The 19,450-nt window shown below is 34.1% G+C and overlaps 2 protein-coding genes across 23 annotated transcripts in view; both read left to right on the top strand.

Annotated features, from left to right (window-relative positions):
- Positions 1-14,803, top strand: part of taf3 (TAF3 RNA polymerase II, TATA box binding protein (TBP)-associated facto) — an 84,516-nt gene extending 69,713 nt beyond the window's left edge. Inside the window, 4 exon segments of the mRNA NM_001042744.3 lie at positions 2,428-2,507; positions 9,452-9,710; positions 13,588-13,694; positions 14,689-14,803. Of these exon segments, the coding sequence (NP_001036209.2) occupies positions 2,428-2,507; positions 9,452-9,710; positions 13,588-13,694; positions 14,689-14,803 (561 nt within the window).
- A 1,524-nt stretch (positions 14,804-16,327) lies between these two features.
- gata3 (GATA binding protein 3) overlaps positions 16,328-19,450 on the top strand; it is a 28,946-nt gene continuing 25,823 nt past the window's right edge. For 10 of the 22 annotated variants that reach the window (XR_015481778.2, XM_087246054.2, XM_087246045.2 and 7 more), the window contains exon 1: positions 16,328-16,848. The gene's annotated coding sequence lies outside the window, so the exon portion shown is untranslated. Of the gene's footprint in view, positions 16,849-17,929; positions 18,053-19,450 lie in introns of all 22 variants that reach the window. The other 12 variants (XM_087246036.2, XM_087246041.2, XM_087246031.2 and 9 more) reach the window with 9 other exon arrangements.

The following is a 19,450-nucleotide window of genomic DNA, read 5'->3' as shown; positions in this document are numbered from 1 at the left end:
AGCCCTTCATTTGGGACGATTGCATCTGAAAGTGAATCAGAGAAAAAGAAATGCAATCGCAGGCATACCTCCAGACGTTTTTTTTTTGTTTTTTAGCCGTCACTCGCCAGGTTTGTTCATGCATATATGCTAATGCATCGGCTAACGCGGCTTCTCACGCTCCTATTCTCTCCAAATGATGCAACCTGCCAGCCATCCTCTCAATTCTGCTGATACTTACGTTCCCCTCTTTCCATAGAAGAAAGGATGTGAAAAACAGAGAGGATGGGGTGGTAGACAGACAGAGTGAGCGAGACACAGGGAGGAGTCTCCAAATCCACAAAGGTTTTGTAATGAATGCGCGGCACAACAATAAAAACAAAAACATTAAAGAGAGAAAAGACATGTTTCTGTGTTAAACAATTAGTGCAGCGGCATTATGGGGGATCTGGGCGGACAAAAGCGCCACAGCGGCAGGGGTTCTCCCCAACACAAATGCACAAAGAGCACCTCACTCCCGTTAAGCCCCAGGAAAAACCCTCGAGACACACTCAAGACCGGTCTCCTCCGCCAACACCGCGTTATCCGTCCCTGCGCTATCATCTCCTCCATCTCGCATTCGCTTTGTTCTGTTCATCATCCCATTCGGCTGTTTTTATCTCTGTTCTGGGGTCTGCCCGTACCCCTCTCTCGATTCCTCCCACCTCAATGGCCTCGGACAGGAGTCAGTCCTGCCAGCATCAGAGGTGTATGTACATAAAGGGCTTTTCAGAAGGACTGACCCTGGTGCTAGCTAAACTGGATTAGCAGGACACTATGTTGTCCATCTGCCGTTTAGAGTGTGGGCATCTGAGGTGAAACTGTGTTCTTGTCTCCATTTGTGGTTTAATAGCTGACATAGGATGCCCACAATCATGTCGACACCAAACATTTGATTCTGTGTGAGGAATATAGGGTTGACCCCCTAGGGTTACTCCAAACCAACAATGATTGACTCTGTGATAGCCTTAGTCCTATTTTGCTATCGTAAACAAAACATGAATGACAGCAGTTTAATGTGCTTGGTGGTAGATTCTTTATAAATGGGCGTTATTAGCTTCAGCTTGTTCAAATTTTTATATACTAGTTTGCTTCAGATCAAAGGGATAAACCTATGTGCTGTGTTCACACCAGAAGTGGAACGTGTGCATAAATCGTGATATTCATGCAAAAAATAGATGTGTGTACATTTTGAGTTTACTTGCCTCATTCGTAAGTCATATTTGCTTCATTCGCGCATCAAATTCACTTCACAATAGATGCGGATTCACGTCATGGGCATGGCTTCTGTCTGCCTGGTGACTATAGCTCCATTGCTAAATGGGTAATATGGATTTTATTGAGATAGTAGCTGTGCTTGATGTGCTTTAGGAATGCTGAAAACAGAGTAGGTTCGTTCGGCACTGTGTCTGAGTCCACTAGATCCTTTCTGAGGTGCACCCATATTTGTGAGTTCATCAACTCCTCCAGAAACTGTACCTGCATGATAGAGGCTTTCAGTGGTGCTTCTGACTGAGCCAAGCCCAGTTTGATGGACTGTTGTCCGGTGTCGGCAAGAGGATTTCTTCACGGGACACCAACAACAGGCACTACGTCATAATCACTCCCCTACAAGAGCAAGCTCACAATTAGTTAACACAGTGCAAATGTCCACTGAAGTTCAGATTTTCTAATTCTAGATGCGCACGTTATGTGTGTGGAAGGCGCAAAACACTCAACTTTTGCTACTTCATTCTTGCAAATCGCGTCATTCTCATTCGCTTGAATCGTGCCACATGATGTTTGTTCGTGTCTTTGCATTGACTTAACATGTAAATAACTTGCACTTGATGCTTCATCTGCGTCTGGTGTTAACGCAGCAATAGCGATAGGTGATAAATTGATATAGATATTTATTAGAAAAACTAATTAAATTGTTAATGTTTTAAAAAAAATTATTATTAGACTTATAAATTTATTAAAAATGTTAAATTTAGTATAGGGGTGCAATATAAATAAAACATTTCTTACAGATTGCAGTTGCTTGTAAAGTTATTTTTACATTATTTTAGTTACATTTGAAGGTACAATTCTCACTTTTAACAAATCAAGACTTTTAGTTCAATAAACTACAAATTTGCTACTTATTCTTAGTAGTAATTTGGTTATTGTATTGGGGAATTATGGATGTAGAGTAAGATCATACTTTATAAGTACAAATAAACAGCTAGTATCTTAATAATAGACAAGTAAAAAGTCAGTAGTTAATAGGGTTTGTTGGTACTTATTTAGAAGTAAATATTTAGTGTTACTAAATATTCATATTGATATGACAAAAATAAATAGAATAATAATAATTGCTGTATTTTTTATGGTATCACTTTGCATATTGATTCTGAATTGATATCAATGCGTTTTATCTACATTCAGGCTGAAATTCCTCCTGCTGTCCCACCGTCTCCTGTCATACCCCGACTGACCCTCAGAGTGGGCGCCGGACAAGACAAGATGTAAGTACCCCACACACATACATACACACACACACACATGAATGAAGGCTCAAGACTATCAGGCAACTCTCTGTGTGGCCAGAGTCTCTGAGTCTGTGTACAGGTGTGAGTTTCAGGCTTTGGGTCTTGTGACCAGTCCCAGACGGCCCGTGAGGTCTTTGAGGGGGGCAAACACACACACACCACATCATGGCCCCCTCCTGCACACTCCTATCAATAGCGCTAGTGTTCACACCACTTAACCCCCTCACACACACACACACAGCGTCATACTACAGGTAAGGCGATTACTGAATCCTGAACGTCTACACGTGACCGATGTCGCTTTAATGGCCAGAGTGATTTAGCCTGAGAAAGTATAGCATGTTTTGACTGCGCTGTTCAATGTCTTCCTCACCTCTTCAGTTCCACCTGCATGCAGGACGGGAAACATTAGTGTTTACGTCTGTTTGCACAGGAAGGCCTTTATTCTCAGACCGGGAGTGTGTTGTGCCTCTGATGTTGCTTTTTTTCCTCACACCTGTAGTCTGGTGTGTAGGAAAACACAATCAGCGGTCCTTTCAAGAGGGAAATGTGTTTTATGTGCGTCCTTGTGTTTTATTTCGTTTGCATAAACATGAAGCTTTAGATGTTTGTGTTTAACTTTCATGTTGGGTTGAAAGACTTCAGTCTTAACGCTGCAGTTTGGTTACAATATGATGCAAAATCAAGTACATAACCAGTCGGTGTTCAAATTGTCTTCTTTCTTTAAGCTGATTCACATTGGTAAGTTTGTAATAATGTTTTCTTATTTTTTAAGTCGTACTTGTAGGTTTTCAAATGAGATGCGAGCTTGTTGTTGTTCATCTTTTATTGTTACTATACATCTCATTTGTACACAGTTAGAGGGACTTCCAGCTTTGGATACATCAAATACCAGGGTCATTTGTAGCCTCATCTCAGGAATGTGAAACTCAAATGGTACGACAGTTAAGGCTGGTTTATACTTCTACGTCGAGTGATGCCTTGTGCTTAGTCGTGCATTTATACTTCTGCATGCTGTTTGTGTTGCTATAACACTTCCGAAACGCTAGCTGACAGTACATTTTATTGCTCCTCTGTGTCGAGTTTTTTCGTTGGTGTTTTTTTTTTTTCTTTGTATGTAGCTAAAACTTGCTCATTCAGAGGCGAGAACTGGCAGACATGCAACAAGATTAATCATAAGGTAAACACAAAACAACAGTGTCCATATAAAGTTACTTCACTGGACTTAATATTTGTCAACACTCGCGCCAACTGGTTTACACGGCTCTCGGTCCCACCCACACTGGTCACAGCTACCAAATTGACCAATCACAGAGCTTGTGCTACGCGTCGTTGCGACATGTAGTTACTTTTTTTAAGAGGTGCGTGTCACGGTAAGAGTTATGCGACTGCGCAGTGACTGAAAGGCATTTTGAATTCTTAAATGTTGCAAAAAAGAGCAACACGGATAATTAATAAAACTGGTTATAAATCTCACACTAATGTGTTATTTTTCAAATCAAATATATTCAAATTTATTTATTTAGTTCCTTTTCTAACAGCAAAAAAATATGTATCTCATGTAGTTATGTAAATGTAATTTACTCTCTGTTAATACTTTTTTAAAGATTTAATAATGGAGGAAAGATATAATTTTAGGATAGCATGAAACTTTAGGCATTCTTATGTTCATACAACATTAACAATTTTTTGTATTTCTACACTACCTGACAAAGTCTTTTTATCGCTTTTAATTGTAAGAAGAACAAATAATAGCTTGACTTCTAGATGTTCATTTGGAAAAGTGGGAGATGGTGAATTTTCCCCGATGAATCAATTATCACAAATACTGCAGAAGACCTATTGGAACCCACATGGACCCACGATTCTCAAATAAGTCAGTCAAGTTTGGTAAAGGAGAAAACATGGTTTGGGGTTACATTCAGTATGGGGGCCTGGGAGAGATCTGCAGAGTGGATGGCAACATCAACAGCCTGAGGTATCAAGACAGTTGTGCTGCCCATTAGATTTAAACCACAGAAGAGGGCAGATTCTTCATCAGAATAACGCTCCTTCTCATACTTCAGCCTCTACATCAAAGTTCTACTGGATTGGCCAGCCCAGTCAGCAGATCTGAACATTATAAAGCATGTTTGGGGTAAGATGGAGGAGGCATTAAAGTTGAAAACAAAGAATCTTAATGAATCTTGATGAGTTCTGCAAGGACGCTTTCTTTGCCATGCCAGATGACTTTATTAAGAAGTCATAGCAGAGATGAATGGATGCAGTCCTCCAAGCTCATGGGAGTCATACACAATATTAATTCTTTTTCCACTGCACCATGACTTTATATTCTATACTGTACATTTTTTCTGTTAAGCGACAAGACATTTTTGTCTGAGCAAATTCAGACCTTACTGTCCTAATTAACTAATTAAAAATCAAGGCATGATCATATTTTATTTTGGTAAAATAAGCATAATGTAGAGGCCTTTGCCTTTCATATAAGCAACTTTGGATACCAAATGATCAACTAGAAGTCAAGTTATTATTTGTTGTTCCTAATACTTGAATAGGCCACAAGACTTTTATCAGGTAGTGTATGTGTGATGTGAAATTTTGGAACAAACTAGGTCTGGAGCTCAAAAAATGTTCAAGAGTGGCCCAGTTCAGAAAGCAGAATAAATGTGGTTTTCAGTACGTACATAAATGAAGAACAGATTTGATTTGTGTTGATACAGTTTATTTAGGTAAACTGTACATGACGTGTAGAAAGTGAAAAGTGTGTATTAGGGTAAGAGTGAATGACAGAATCATGGAGTTAAATTGATGATTATTGTTATAGAGTATTACTTATTCTTATGGATAGTTACTTGTTATTAATGTAGAGCAGTGAATGGGTAGGATTAAACATACATTTGCTTCTTTCTACTCTTTTTCGTATATGTATAAGTTAAAATCTTGCTGTATTATTTTTGCTTTCTTTTTTTAGTAACATTGTAATTGTTTTTTTTTTAAACATATTTTTATCATTCTGCAAAGTACTGCAATTGCAAGTTTCAAACAAAGATGGCGAAAAGATGCTAAATGAAATGTAGATTTTAAGGGATAGTTCACCAAAAAATGAAAACTCTGCCATCAATAATTTATACTGCACTTGTTTCAAACCTGTTTGAGTTTCTTCTGTTAAATGTAAAACAAGATATTCTGAAGAATGGTAAACGGTAGACAATTTGTAAGCATTTTGAACTATCGTGTAAAAAAAAAAAATGCTTAATATAAACACCAAGATGTGCTTACATTTTGAAAATGTGCAATAAAAAAACTTGAGTAGGATAAATATTTTTTTGGTTAAGAAAAAATGTGATTTAAACTTAGATGGACAAACATTTACTGAATAAAATGTTTTATTTAATTATATAATTTAAATATATATTTTTATGTAGTGAAATTCGACGATGAGATGGCATTAATGGACAAACTGGCAAACCGACCACATTGCCAACATGTGAAAGGTTGTTATTGATTCGGTATTTCAAGAAAATTCTGCAGCATCTCGCGCATCTAAAAGCCACCGTGCGTTCATTGCATTTCCTCTTCATCTACTAAGGCGCAAGTAATTTTTTAAATATGAAAAAATACCCACAGTGGCTTCTCAGATCACATCAAATTCCATGTTTCTTTTTGGATATTTTGCGACAGTTTATCAAGAGGAGATGATTTTTTTTTCTCCTTGACCCATTGGATTAAATTGATACTTTATTCACAAATGATTTATGTGATATTATAGTTTTTGCACATAAGCTGAAGTCACATCTTTGGATAGAAAAATTATTATTGACTTATTAATTTATTTTTCTCTTTCCCTATAGTGGATATCAGTAGCTTTGATTTTCCAAACTTTTTCAAAATAGTTCTAGCGAACTAAAAGTTTGGAACCATTTCAGGATAAGTAAATGGTTTATTAAATTTTCATTTTGGGGTGAACTATTGCCTTTAAGTACACTGAAAAAAAAATATTCACAGATGATTCCTTGGATTTACTCATTTTTTTACGTTAAGAAGTTGTAAACAATTTTTTTGTGTTGAATTTAAACAAACAAATTAAGTTGAACATTATTAAACTTAATTTGTTTGTTTAAATTCAACATAAAAAAAATGTTTGCAACAATTCTGCATGCAACACTTTTTTCAGTGTATAAGATAAAGAAGGATTGACTTGCATAAGCAATAACTAAAACTAGTGTACATTTCTCAACAGAAGCTCTTTTGATGCGCATGAAAACATGGGCATGGGTGAACTTTGACCTTTGGAGGGTCTCGGGTCACATCCTGGACAGGGCAAACCCCACACCATCTTTGCCCCGCAAGGGAGTCCTGTGTGTGTGTCAGTCAGATGAAGCATAAATAATGAGTGTGTGTGTGTGTAATCAGAGCTGAGCGTTTGACACGCCCTTCTCAGGGTCAAAACCGCAGTGAGCGCCGCTGTCCACTCTCTCCCAGCCTGTCAATCAACCTGTTACTCGGCAACAGCAGGCTTTAATCAGCAGCTCTGGCAGCAATTAAAAGACGTGAGACAGTTCCAGTGTGAGTGTGATTATTAGGGAGCCTCAGTATATTCATATACTCATCATATTAGACAATATTAGCTGATACTGTAAATGGATGAATTATGTATTATGTAAATTATATTCTCTTTTTTTAGGATATAATAGTGAAATCACAAAAATAGGCAAAATGATAATTTTTTTAATTATTAATTTGATAAATAAATATGTAAATAACAAAGTGCTTATACTGATACTTGTATTCTTTAAAAAAATATGTGAATCTTTTATTTACAGTACATAGTTTTATACATATTTATATGTTTTAATATATGATTAAGGGTGTCACGGTGGTGCAGTGGGTAGCATGATCGCCTCGCAGCAAGAAGGTTGCTGGTTTAAACCTCGGCTGGGTCAGTTGGCATTTCTTTTTTGAGTTTGCATGTTCTCCCCGTGTTGGCGTGCATTTCCTCCGGGTGCTCCGGTTTCCCCCACAGTCTAAAGACATGTGGTATAGGTGAATTGTCCGTAGTGTATGTGTGTCTAATGAGTAAATGAGTGTCTATGGATGTTTCCCAGTGATGGTTTGCCTGGAAGGGCATCCGCTGCGTAAAACATATGCTGGATAAGTTGGCGGTTCATTCTACTGTGGCGACCCCAGAATAATAAAGGGACTAAGCAGAAAAGAAAAGGAATGAATGATAGATGATTAATTGAGTCACAACGCAAATTTTAATATTGACCATTACTTTAAGCTGTTACTCATTGAAATACAGCTGTTGCTTTTCTTAAACATTATTAAATTAATTTAAATTATTTATATTAATGTTAGCTGAAAAAATATATATAAATATATATAAATACACACATTTTATCTACATCCACATTTGATCAAATAGATTTTTTAAACGTTATCTTTTTTGCTAACATGTTTCTTGTTAACTAGCTTAATTTTCTTTCATTCTTTTAAAATTTTAATTCGAAGTGACAGAAATTGTTATAGTTTTGCGGTTTCAGTTTATTAAACCCTGTACACAAGAAGAATGATAATGCATGGTTTAGTGCGTATTAATGAGCATTTTAATATCTTGCTTTTGAAAAAATTATTTATTTAGATTTTTGCAAAGTACAGTATACGTTTGAATATAGATTTGTACAAATACAGTACATAGGGAGGCAATGCATTTCATCAGTGTATTCCATATAAAACAGCTGCACAACAAATAGGGCTGCACAATATTGGGAAAAAGTGACATTAAAATATTTTCTTTTACTGCAATATATACAGTGGTCCTCCGTTATTCACTTGAGTTATGTTCTAAAACTAGCCTGCAATAGGTGAAATTCGCAAAGTAGTCCACTTTAATTTTTACAATTATTATAAATGTTTAAGGCTGTAAACCCTTCACCTCGCTCTTTATAAACTTTTTCTCTCCTGTTTCCTGTTTAAACACATGCATAACTTCTACCTTCCTTTAGCATGTCAAGAAGTCCAACTTTTTTTGCAATGGTTAGCATCTTCCTTTGCCTTTTGGGTGTTACTGCAGGTGCCTTTGAGGGTGCAGAACATTTGGTCGACATTACGGAATTTGTTGGGTAGAAAACTTGGCAAGCTGAATGCATTCTGTACTTTACAGGAGGCATGGCATGGAGGAGATTGATTGACAATGGTCTACAGCCAATTAGGATGCAGAACACAATGCACTGTTTAAAAAAGCATGTCAAATTGCACAAAAAAGAGACTGCGAAAGGTGAACCGCATTATGGCGAGAGACATGATATGAATATAGTATCACCAGATTTCTCAGATAGCTCTATTTGGAGAGAATGTATAAGTTTAGATCGATTGGGATGGTTTTGTAAGGAAGCGAAGCTCAATAAAATATAATAAACCAATGAAAAACACTGTTAAATACAACAGAGCAAATACACAAATGAAATAAACAGTGCTTTATAGTTTTCTGGGGAGTCTACCAATATTCAGGTACACAAATTGAATAATCAGATGTAATTCTTGACACTGTATAGTTTTTATCATGTAAAGAAGACTGTATATACAGTTATTTATTACAGCTACAAACATTTTTTTTTTATTGTGCCCAAATGGCTTAAATTTGCTTATTAGTCGCAGATCTTAAATACTAATGCAGAAATATAAACTTTATCTCTAAGGGTAAAATGATCGGCATTACAGGTGTAAAGTGACTATTGTGGATTTACATATGGTGATGATGTATATTTATTATTATATTGTATTGTGTATGGATGGATGGATTGATAGATTGATTTATCGATTGATTGTGCACCCTAACTACAAGCAATTGATTTAATTAAAATCTACTACACAATTTGTATTATAACTGTTTTCCATCTCTCTCTCTCTGTCTCTTTAAGTGTGATCAGTAAAGTGGTGCCAGATACAGAGCCCACTCCTCCTCCACCGCGGACCCCAGTGGCCCGAATGGGTCCCGGAGCCCGAATACGTCCTCCTCCAGTTCTTCCTCCACCTGCCCCGCCTCCTGCAACCCCTCCACCTCGTCCTCCACCCGTGCTGCCTCCACCTCCACCTCCAGCGGCCCCCATCCAGACTCCACCCAACCAGGCTAAGGCTCGTGGCTGCAGCGTCGTCACCGAGACTGTCAGTGCTTATGTGGTCAGTCACACATATACATTAAATATTGTAATCTATTATTATTATTATTAGTTATAATATTACATGATATTAAAAATATATTATTATTGCATATTCATTAATATAGATTATATATGCCAATTATTATACATTTTCTAATTTTTTATGTAAAAATAAAATGTATGAAATGCATTGTAATTTATTTAATACTTAGAAATTAAAGTAATAATACTTAGGGTTAGGGTTAGAAAATTAAAATAGTTTGTAAAACAGTTTGTAAAAATAAATATTATTATTTTGTTTTTGTTTTGTTTTTTAAGGGATTAATTAATAATTACTCATTTAAGGTTATTTGTTCAGATTTATTTATTTATTTTTCTTTTAGAGATTTTTTCATAAAAATATAATAAAAGTGCCTTATTTTTACAAGTGTTTACATTAGTCTTAGTTTTTACGCAACTTGATATATGTTTTAACTAGATTTAAAACCTTTTTTTAAGTCTAAATTTTGTGGAATATTCCTGATTATCAGTCATAAGAAATGAAACATTTCTTATGCAGACCAGATCAGTTATTTATAAAGAAAATCATGCTCTATTTAAAAATATTTAGACAATATTTATAGTAAAAAATAAAAGTCCACATTAAATCAATATTAGCATTGTTCATTTTTACCTGTGCACATTGTAGGTCTTTAGGTAAACAAATAATTAGTGCAAATTTAGCCTCATTCAGATTACATGACTGCTTCCCTGATTTTGGTGTAAGGAGTCATGGGGATTCAAAAATGACAAATGGGTGTCAGGACTAGGCATGGGCTGTTATAAAATTCTGACAGTATGATAACTTTTGATATTAATATACCGGTTACATTTACCCTAATTATTGCTCTTCAATATGTTCTTTTTAAATGTCTGGGTAAAAAAAAAAAATACTTTTTCCCCCATTGAACAATATATTTTACTTTAAGAAACATTTTAAATATTTTGAAACAGTAAACATATCAGCCTAAATAATTCAAATAAATCATTGACTCCTGTTGTCTTCGAAAACACACGTATCTTCTTTATAACTTAAAAGGGCATCTTTGGATATCTTTCTTTGGATATAAAGTACATTAAAAAAAAAAGTTGGGGGGATTTACTTTAATTTTTTCAGGTAAGTGGTTCCAAACATTTTATTTGGGCTGAATTTAAACAAATAAAATTGAACATTACCAAATTTATTTTGTTTAAATTCAGCCCATATAAATTGTTTGTAGCAATTTTGCTTTGTTCGGGTCTATATTGTTCTAAATCATGGCCTGACCTGTAGCTTTTAATGTGGATGGTCCTTTTCTGCTGGAGATGCTGTTGGTCTAAAAAACTAAACAAAATTGTCATAAAAAACACACAAAACCATTTACTAAAATCGCCATTTCCTGATTAACTGGCACCATATATCAAAAGTGAAAACAAAATTTGCTGCGGTAGAAGAAGCTGCGTCAATCCATTCTTTTTTTTAAATAAATTTTTTACGCCTCAGAAGACAAATGCCGACCCGCAATGAGCGTGTGGTGGCATTTAAAGGCATGAGACATGGAGCAAAGATGCTCTTGGCTATTCTGGAGGTAATTATTAATATGACAACACTAATACTGAAATGGTTAGGGCATTTTAGAATGACCAAAACAACATTTCAGATGTATTATAATGTGCTCAGCCTGCATATTTTTATCATCACATGATCTCTTATAACAAAATCACATGGCTTTTTTTAATGCACATACTGGAATTCATCGTAGTTTATGTGCATATTTTCTTATCGAATAAAAGTTTATCCTACTCAGTTATGCGCATATGTTTTTTTATGCACATTTTCAAAATGATCTGCATCTTTGTGTTTCCATCAACCGTTTTTACGCATTTATCCAAAATGTATTACAAAATGCATCACAGAAACACAAAATCACTTCCGTACACAGTTTTTAAAATGGCAAAACAAATGCTGCTAGGTGGACATGAAATGGAAGAAAGCTTTTTGGAATTATGACAACATTTTGTATGTATGACGTGTCATCGAGGGACTAGTACCATGAGAAAATAAAAAGATAAATGTTGGCGATCGATAGCTGAGGCGCTACAGCTGCCCGGTGAGTACAGTACTGAAATTAACATGTAAACAAACAAATCACTGTTTATGTTCTCATTCACAATGCGGTGTGGGGAAAATTTATATGAATTTATCTTTAAAGGTAACCGACTGTCTACTGCTTCTGGAATTCAGGGAAATCTCTTGTTACCACAAAATGAAACTACTTTCTTTTATTCAGAAATCACATACACACATTACATAAATCTATATATATACAGCTAAAGTCAGACATATTAGTCTGACCCCTGTTTATTATTTTCCCCAATTTCTGTTTAACAGAAAGCACATTTTTTCAACACATTTTTAAACATATTAGTTTTAATAACTCATCTCTAATAACTGTTCTATTTATTTTTGCCATGATGACAGTAAATAATATTTTACTAGATCATTTTCAAGACACTTCTATACAGCTTAAAGTGGTTTTAGGTTAACTGGGCAGGATAGGGTAACAAGTCAAGTTTTTTTATAACGATGGTTTGTTCTATAGACTATCGAAAAAGGAAAAGCCTAAAGGGGCTAATAGTTTTTTTCTTTAAAATGGTGTTAAAAAAAATTAAAACTGCTTTTATTCTAGCCGGAAAAAAAACAAATACAATTTTCTTCAGAAGAAAAAATATTTTCAGGCATACTGTGAAAATCTTGATGTCAATCTTGTCTTCTTGATGACAGAATGTGTAGTAGACATCACGTGATGATAGATAGTGATGCAAATTGTATTTTGGCATATTTGGTACCCACAAAGTGTCAAAATTTTATATAGGCAAAATGACGTAATCTGACATTGTAACCATCAATAAAAGTCATTTAGTCTGAATGGGACTTTAATTGCACTGAAGAAGAAAAAACTGTTTGTTTTATTAAATTATAACTAGGCTTTTATTACATCGTCATGAGCTCAGATTTGGTTGACCAATCAGAGCAAAGTTGGCATTTCAGCTCTGCCTACATGTGTACAATTTATTTTTGGAAGTTGTTTGTCCATTTTCCTACCCTAAATCTAAAAAAACGAAAATAGTGCCAAAATTTAATTTTTTCGTTTCTTGTGAGCAAATGAAAAACTGCCGTTTTCTTCATTTTCCTTTTTTTTGTTTGAAAACTGATATGGATTGGACAGAAGATAACCTGATTCTTTTTGCACATCATTTCCTTGTAGCAAACTAATGGTATGAGGCGTGTGGTTAAGAATATTGTGTATGAAGTCATCAAACTGACCTTATCAGAGAAGGACCGCCACTCCAAAAGTGCAAGCAAATGGTCAGACTTTGATTGAAGCAAGCATTTTTTTTCCAGTGGATTAACTTGGATGGATTAATTGTTCAACAAAAGTATGATAATTTTTGCTAAGTAAACACTGTAAATTTTGATTTTGCACAAACTTTATTCAAAATCTGTGCTTCTCTGATGATGTCAGTTTGTTGGCTTGGGTGAAATATTCTTAGCCGCGCCCCTCCAACTGTTAATTTGCTATGGGTGAAAGAGGTGAGGACATGAACAAAAATAAAACCACACCCTCTACTCAATATTCCACTTCAGTTGGAAAGACGTCATTATGCTGTTCACGCTGACTTTAATATTTTATAATACTTTAATATTTTACTCAAACAAAAAACACATACTTAATACATCTAGCAAATATTAAAAAGTGGCCAAGAGGTCTCTTAATGTTTTCAGTAGCTACATATTTTGCAAGAACTGTCACTTTTAAAGTTTTATGCAATGTTTTTTATGATTATTAAATCGATTCTGTGTTTGTTCATGACAGATTCGGGATGAATGGGGTAATCAGATCTGGATTTGTCCAGGATGTAATAAAGCTGATGACGGTAGTCCAATGATCGGATGTGATGAGTGCGATGACTGGTATCACTGGTAAACAAACCCTTATTCTTTATTTTTCTCTCTTTAGCTCTTTAGGTACGTTTCTATCCAATAATGTGAATTAAACTTATGCGCAAAACTGGAATTTTGCATAAAATCTTGCAAATTAAGCAACATTTCCATCCAATGAGTCAAAGGGAACAAAATTTTCACTCCTTGATAAACTGGCGCTAAATATTAAAACAAAAAAAACTTATTTTCTGTAGTAGAAAAAGCCACCAAGCCAACTATTATAGCCAATTACTATATAACCAATTAACTGCGCCTTAAAAGACACTTCATAGTTTATGGACATTTTACTTATTGAATAAAAAGTTTATCCTACTTAGCAAATACGTTTTTATGTAAAATTTTTTGCACCTTGGCATTTATATTAGGCATTTTGTATGCTTATATTCTAAAATGCACAAATACATGAATGTAAACATAACTACTGTTGTTGTTTATTTCTAAAATTTGACGTACTTTATGTCAAACTTGAATGTGTGATAGAATTTATTTTATTTTATTTATTTTTTTAACTATATTGAGATAATTATGCCTATGTGTGTTGCACAAGGTATTATGGAGTTATATCAATTCACACATCCTGTTTTTTTTTTATTTTTTTGGTCAAATTTTTTTTCTTATTGTTTCAAAAACACCTCAACACAAAGTCAATCAAAAAAATGTGCCAAGAAAAAATTGCCTGGCATTCCTGTAAAGAATTTTAGGAATCTTCTTTTAGATGATTTTTCACGTAAACATCAAAACTGTACACGCAGAGAACAAGCCATCTCTTTTATCATAAAAGCAGATATTTTGATGTTGTGAATGATCTAGTATTTCATATACATATATAAAAGTCGTGCTGTTTTTTTTAAGTCTCTGTTTAGAATTTAGTTTTGAAAAATGCAAAGTTGGCACAAGATTTGCGTTGTTAATCATTCCACTTTAGTTTATCTTGTTAGCGAGACTCATCTATCTGTTTTTCTGTCTCTTTCAGGCCTTGTGTGGGTCTTCTTGCCGCTCCTCCCGAGGACCAGTCCTGGTTTTGCATAAAATGCGCTGGCAAGAAGAAAGACAAGAAGACAAAAAAAAGGAAACGCAAAGCGCACTGACCCACATTTATTCTTCTCCGTGTTCATCTGTTTTCACCTTAATTGGTTTCCAGACTCTTGTTTGCTGCATTTGTTTGTTTCGTTGCTGTTTTTCGTTCTGACCCAACCCTTCTTTTAACTCGGTTAACTTAACTCAGAATCATAATGTATTTTTTAAAAATGTCAAATGTCTATATGTTACTTTTTTATGTGGAGAATCGTACATTATGTCTATATGATCTTTGTACTGAGCTCATGATTGTTCGGTAAACGTGTGTTGAAATGAACCTCTCAGTTCGCTCTCATTAAAGGTTGTTCGTTGTGTGTGCTGATTCATCAATGCTGAGATGTCAGCCGAGAAAGGAAAAAAAAACATTCTGTACTATAATCTGCCTTTTAATATGGTTTTTCCGATTGATTTTGACTGGAGGTGCAGTTTCATTTTACTATGGATTTAATTAAAAGTTGCTTTTTCACATCTTAGTGTTTTGTTGTCTTGTCGTTTGTTTGGGTGCGAAAGTTCTGACTGGTAAATGACTCTGAAATAAGTGCTGCAAAAATCAGTTATAAATAATTATGATCCAAAATTTTAAAAAGTCCTGCGTCAAATTTTAACTGGCAGAATAATGTTAAGTAAAAGTTTGATTTATCTCTATTAAACTTAACATTTCTCTCAATTAATCTTTGGAATCCAAACAATGTTTTCATGACAGTGAGTTCTGAAATTAAGTGTCATGAATTGTTCTTTGAAATAAAATAAATATTAGTAATAATAAGCAAATATGTAGTCACTCTTGTTGTGTATATCAAACCTTGCACTATTTTATCTAAATTGTTATATAACTGTCCTAAAATATTAGAGATGATTCAGCTTAAAGTGGCCACACAGTGTATTTGGGAAATTTTGTTACAAGTAAAAATGTATATTTTTGCATAACAAGTGTTGTTTATTTTAAAGATTTTTAAATGTTTTTTAAATCTCAAAACAAAGACATGGGCTGTATCCTGCACAGTTCTCTACTATTTAGTACTGTACAATACCTGACTAAGTACAACCAAATGTACTCAAATACATTTTTTATCCCATGAAGCCACAGATGGTTTGTTAATGCTGGTGGACTGAAGCTGGTTAAGTCACATAATAATGACAACATGGTAATACCTTGAATAACTTCATATTTATTTTATTTGCACACATTTGTACTACATTGAGCTATATGTTTTGTTGGGTTACTCACAAAGTAATTCCTTGTCCAAAACAAGTAGGTTATCTGCTAGTTTTGCAGCTCTAATCAAACTTAAGTGGAACGTTAATGGTTGTTAGAAGTTAAGACTAAGAAAAAAGAAAAAAAAAACAATCTGGTTTTACATATATGCCAAATTAATATTGTTATACTATGGTATGATATATTGTGGTGACCGTGTTTGAAATTAAAACCAGATTTATTTGTAGTAATAACGTGGTTAAGATTGGTGAACAACAGATGTCAGTGTTCAAAATATGACTCTATTATTAAATACTTTGTTTCTTGATTGATTTGAGGTAGCGCTGATATTTGCTACAACAGTTAATGTTATTTTTAAGCGGATTTCTTCATTTCCATGTTTTTAGCTGAATCAGTGAATCAGTTACTTAAATGATTCGTTCAAATCACCGATTCGTTCAGAGTTTAACATAGTTATAAGTGTTGTTTGAACCGCTACCTGAATTATGCTTTGGCTGTTTGGAAAATAACAGACAAAATGTAAGTACGACGTATTTTTACTGTTATTCAGCTGTATTTGTGCTCAGGAAATGACTATTATTAAATACTTCATTTATTTTTTTTATCTGAGGTAGCGCTGAGATTTACTACAACAGTTACAGTTTTAGCCGGGTTTCTTCTATATAAACTGACAGAAACGTTCGTCTTCATTTCCATGTTTATGGCTGAATCAGCGAATCATTTATTCAAACGATTTTTTCAAATCTCTGATTCATTCGGAGTTTCAAGCAGATACGAACGTTATTGTTTGAAACGCTACCATGGATTCTGCTTTTTCTGTTTGGACCAAACAGACAAAATGTAAGTAACCACGTATTTTTACTGTTATTCCATTGTGTTAGTGTTAAAAAAACTGATTTCCTACTAGAAATAACGATGCTTTTATTTTTCATGTCAACACACAAGACTGACGTGATTTCCTGTTTCCTTACGTTTGAAATACGAAATTTAATCATAGTTTTACTACAAGTTAATAAAAACTTGTTTTTGTAGATAAACGACGACAGCTAGCCACAAATGAACTCATCATATAAGTGATAGGCTAATACAAATGGATATTAGGCCTATTTTGTAATTTGAAAATCTCGTTTATTTATTTATCATTGAAGTGTTTGCTTGTTTCGTGGTATCTTAAAAATGCCATTTGCTTTATTTTTTTTCTTAGTTATGGCTCAAGGTGTTTCGGGTCACATTGATTAATTGAGTAACTCATGTCTAATAATAAGTAAAGCTAACAATGTCTGGTCCTGCACAAAGTGTCAAAGTGGTTTTGTTCGAATCTTTTATTAATTATTTTTCTTGTAATTTGGAGTATAACAACACAACCCTTAAACATATTTGAAAAAAATGTAAGCATGTTGACATTTAGCAAAGCAAAAATTTAAGGCAGTTTGATGTTTCAAATGATTAACGTTACAACAAGTAAATATAGGTAGGCCTTCTCATAGTAAGTATCGAAATAGTTTTTGAATGGGCTTGTAGCAAAGAAGACGAAATGTTTACCTTTTTAATTAACAAGAAAAAAATAATGAAGAAAAAATGCTGGAATGTTATTACTCACGAAACTGCCTAGTAACGCTTTTACGTCTACATATAAAAGGTCCATCAGGGTAGAGTAAAATACAAGTCTTATCACTCTTTCCCTTTGTAGTTCTGCCAATGTGACTATTTAGCTCCCACACAGCAGCTTTAAAGTCTTCCACCTGATGCACTGAACTCATTTAAAATCTCCTCAAATATCCCCTCGCTACCTGTCATTTCTCCTAATCACATAGATACGGCCGGCTAAATGAGCCTTTACCGTAGCTAGATCATTTCTTTATGTTAGCGCTTATCACAGAAAACTGAGGCCTTTATTGTTGTATTGTTATTCCTTTCAAAGCAGAAACGACTGTTCTGCTGCAGCAGGGAGCAGTTAGCAGTGCACTGGCTGGTGATAAGAAATGCGTTCCACATGTAGACTGGTATCCAGAGCTGATGGTCTCCAAATCTACAGACAATAGCTGTGAGCTATGATCACATTTTGTAAAATAATAATAATAATAATAATAAAAATAAATAAATAAAAATGTCCATTTGAAATGTACGCTCGTCAAAAGATGAACGCTTAAGGTCGTGACCATAAAAGCTACATATACGGATAACAGTGTAGATATGTGTTTGAAAGAACTGATAGTGAATCTGACATTAATAATGAGTAGGCCTGTTTTTTTTTTTTTTTTTTTTTTTTTTTTTTTAAGTGACAAGAAGGTTATTTTAATATGGTTAATAGAACACAGAACGTTTTTTATGTTGCTACTTGTTTTAGAATGTTCAGAAGACATTCAAAAGTAGCAAAATGGAACGTTCCATTAAAAGGAAATAGAACCGTTTTGGCAGTGTATATTACAAATGAATACAATGTTTTGAAGTATTGTTACATTTGCTAACATTATAAAAACATTTTAGAACATATTTTGTTAGCTCTATGAAAGGCCCAGACCACTAAATTTAAATAGTTAAAATACATTTCTTCAGCTGTATCATCCTTATTGCAAATTAACCCATGGTTTAATGTAGGGCTGGACTGTTAAATTATATTATATCAAATTGCAATAAACTTTTTTTACTCTATATTGATCTAAGAGCCAATCACACAGCAGAAATATGCAACAATGGGAATCTAAAAATGTGTTGAGAGATGTACCCAATTTTCAGCCTCCAAAAAAATTTTCCCAAAAAGATGTTCAGCCATTTAATGGACTATCTAATTTTTGTGGTTTCAGTCAAAGCCTGGGCCGGTATAGGATTTTTACGATATGATAACCTTAGTTTAAAAAAAAATCACGGTTTCACAGTATTGTGATTACTGCAACATTTAAAATATTTTGTAACAGTAAACTTAAATAATTAAAATTAATCTTTGATTTCTGCTATCTTTATCTTTCTTTGCAATTTAAGATGGCATCTTTGGAAAACTTTTCTGCTGGAGATGCTGTTGTCTTAAAAAACAAAAGGAACAGTATAACACAAAATTTGTGCAGTTTTAAAACCTTGACATTTCCAAACCGCGGTATAGCTTGAAAACATTTATCGTCCCATGCCTACTTCAGTAATTGTTGGTGTACTTCTTCAAATCTGGAAGCATTAACAACTTATATAGAAAATATAGCTCAGTAAGGAAAATAATTATCTAGATTGCATTTTTGCCAAAACGCCCATTAGTTTGATGATAGCAAATGTGTTGCAAACTTTTTTGGACTTATTGACTTCCATTTATATAACCAGTTTTCTAAATCCCATAGTTAAATCATTAGTATAGGAAGAGAAACATGCTTAGTTTGCTGTGTGTTGATTTTGGTTCATTTGCATTGATTGTCATTTGTTAAATATGGACAACTATATATTTTTTGCCCATTGTTTA

Source organism: Danio rerio, chromosome 4 (genome assembly GCF_052040795.2).
Source record: "Danio rerio strain M-AB ecotype USA chromosome 4, GRCz13ab, whole genome shotgun sequence".
Taxonomy (NCBI): domain Eukaryota; kingdom Metazoa; phylum Chordata; class Actinopteri; order Cypriniformes; family Danionidae; genus Danio; species Danio rerio.
The sequence above is the reverse complement of the archived record's forward strand: the minus strand, read 5'-3'. Positions and strand labels throughout refer to the sequence as shown.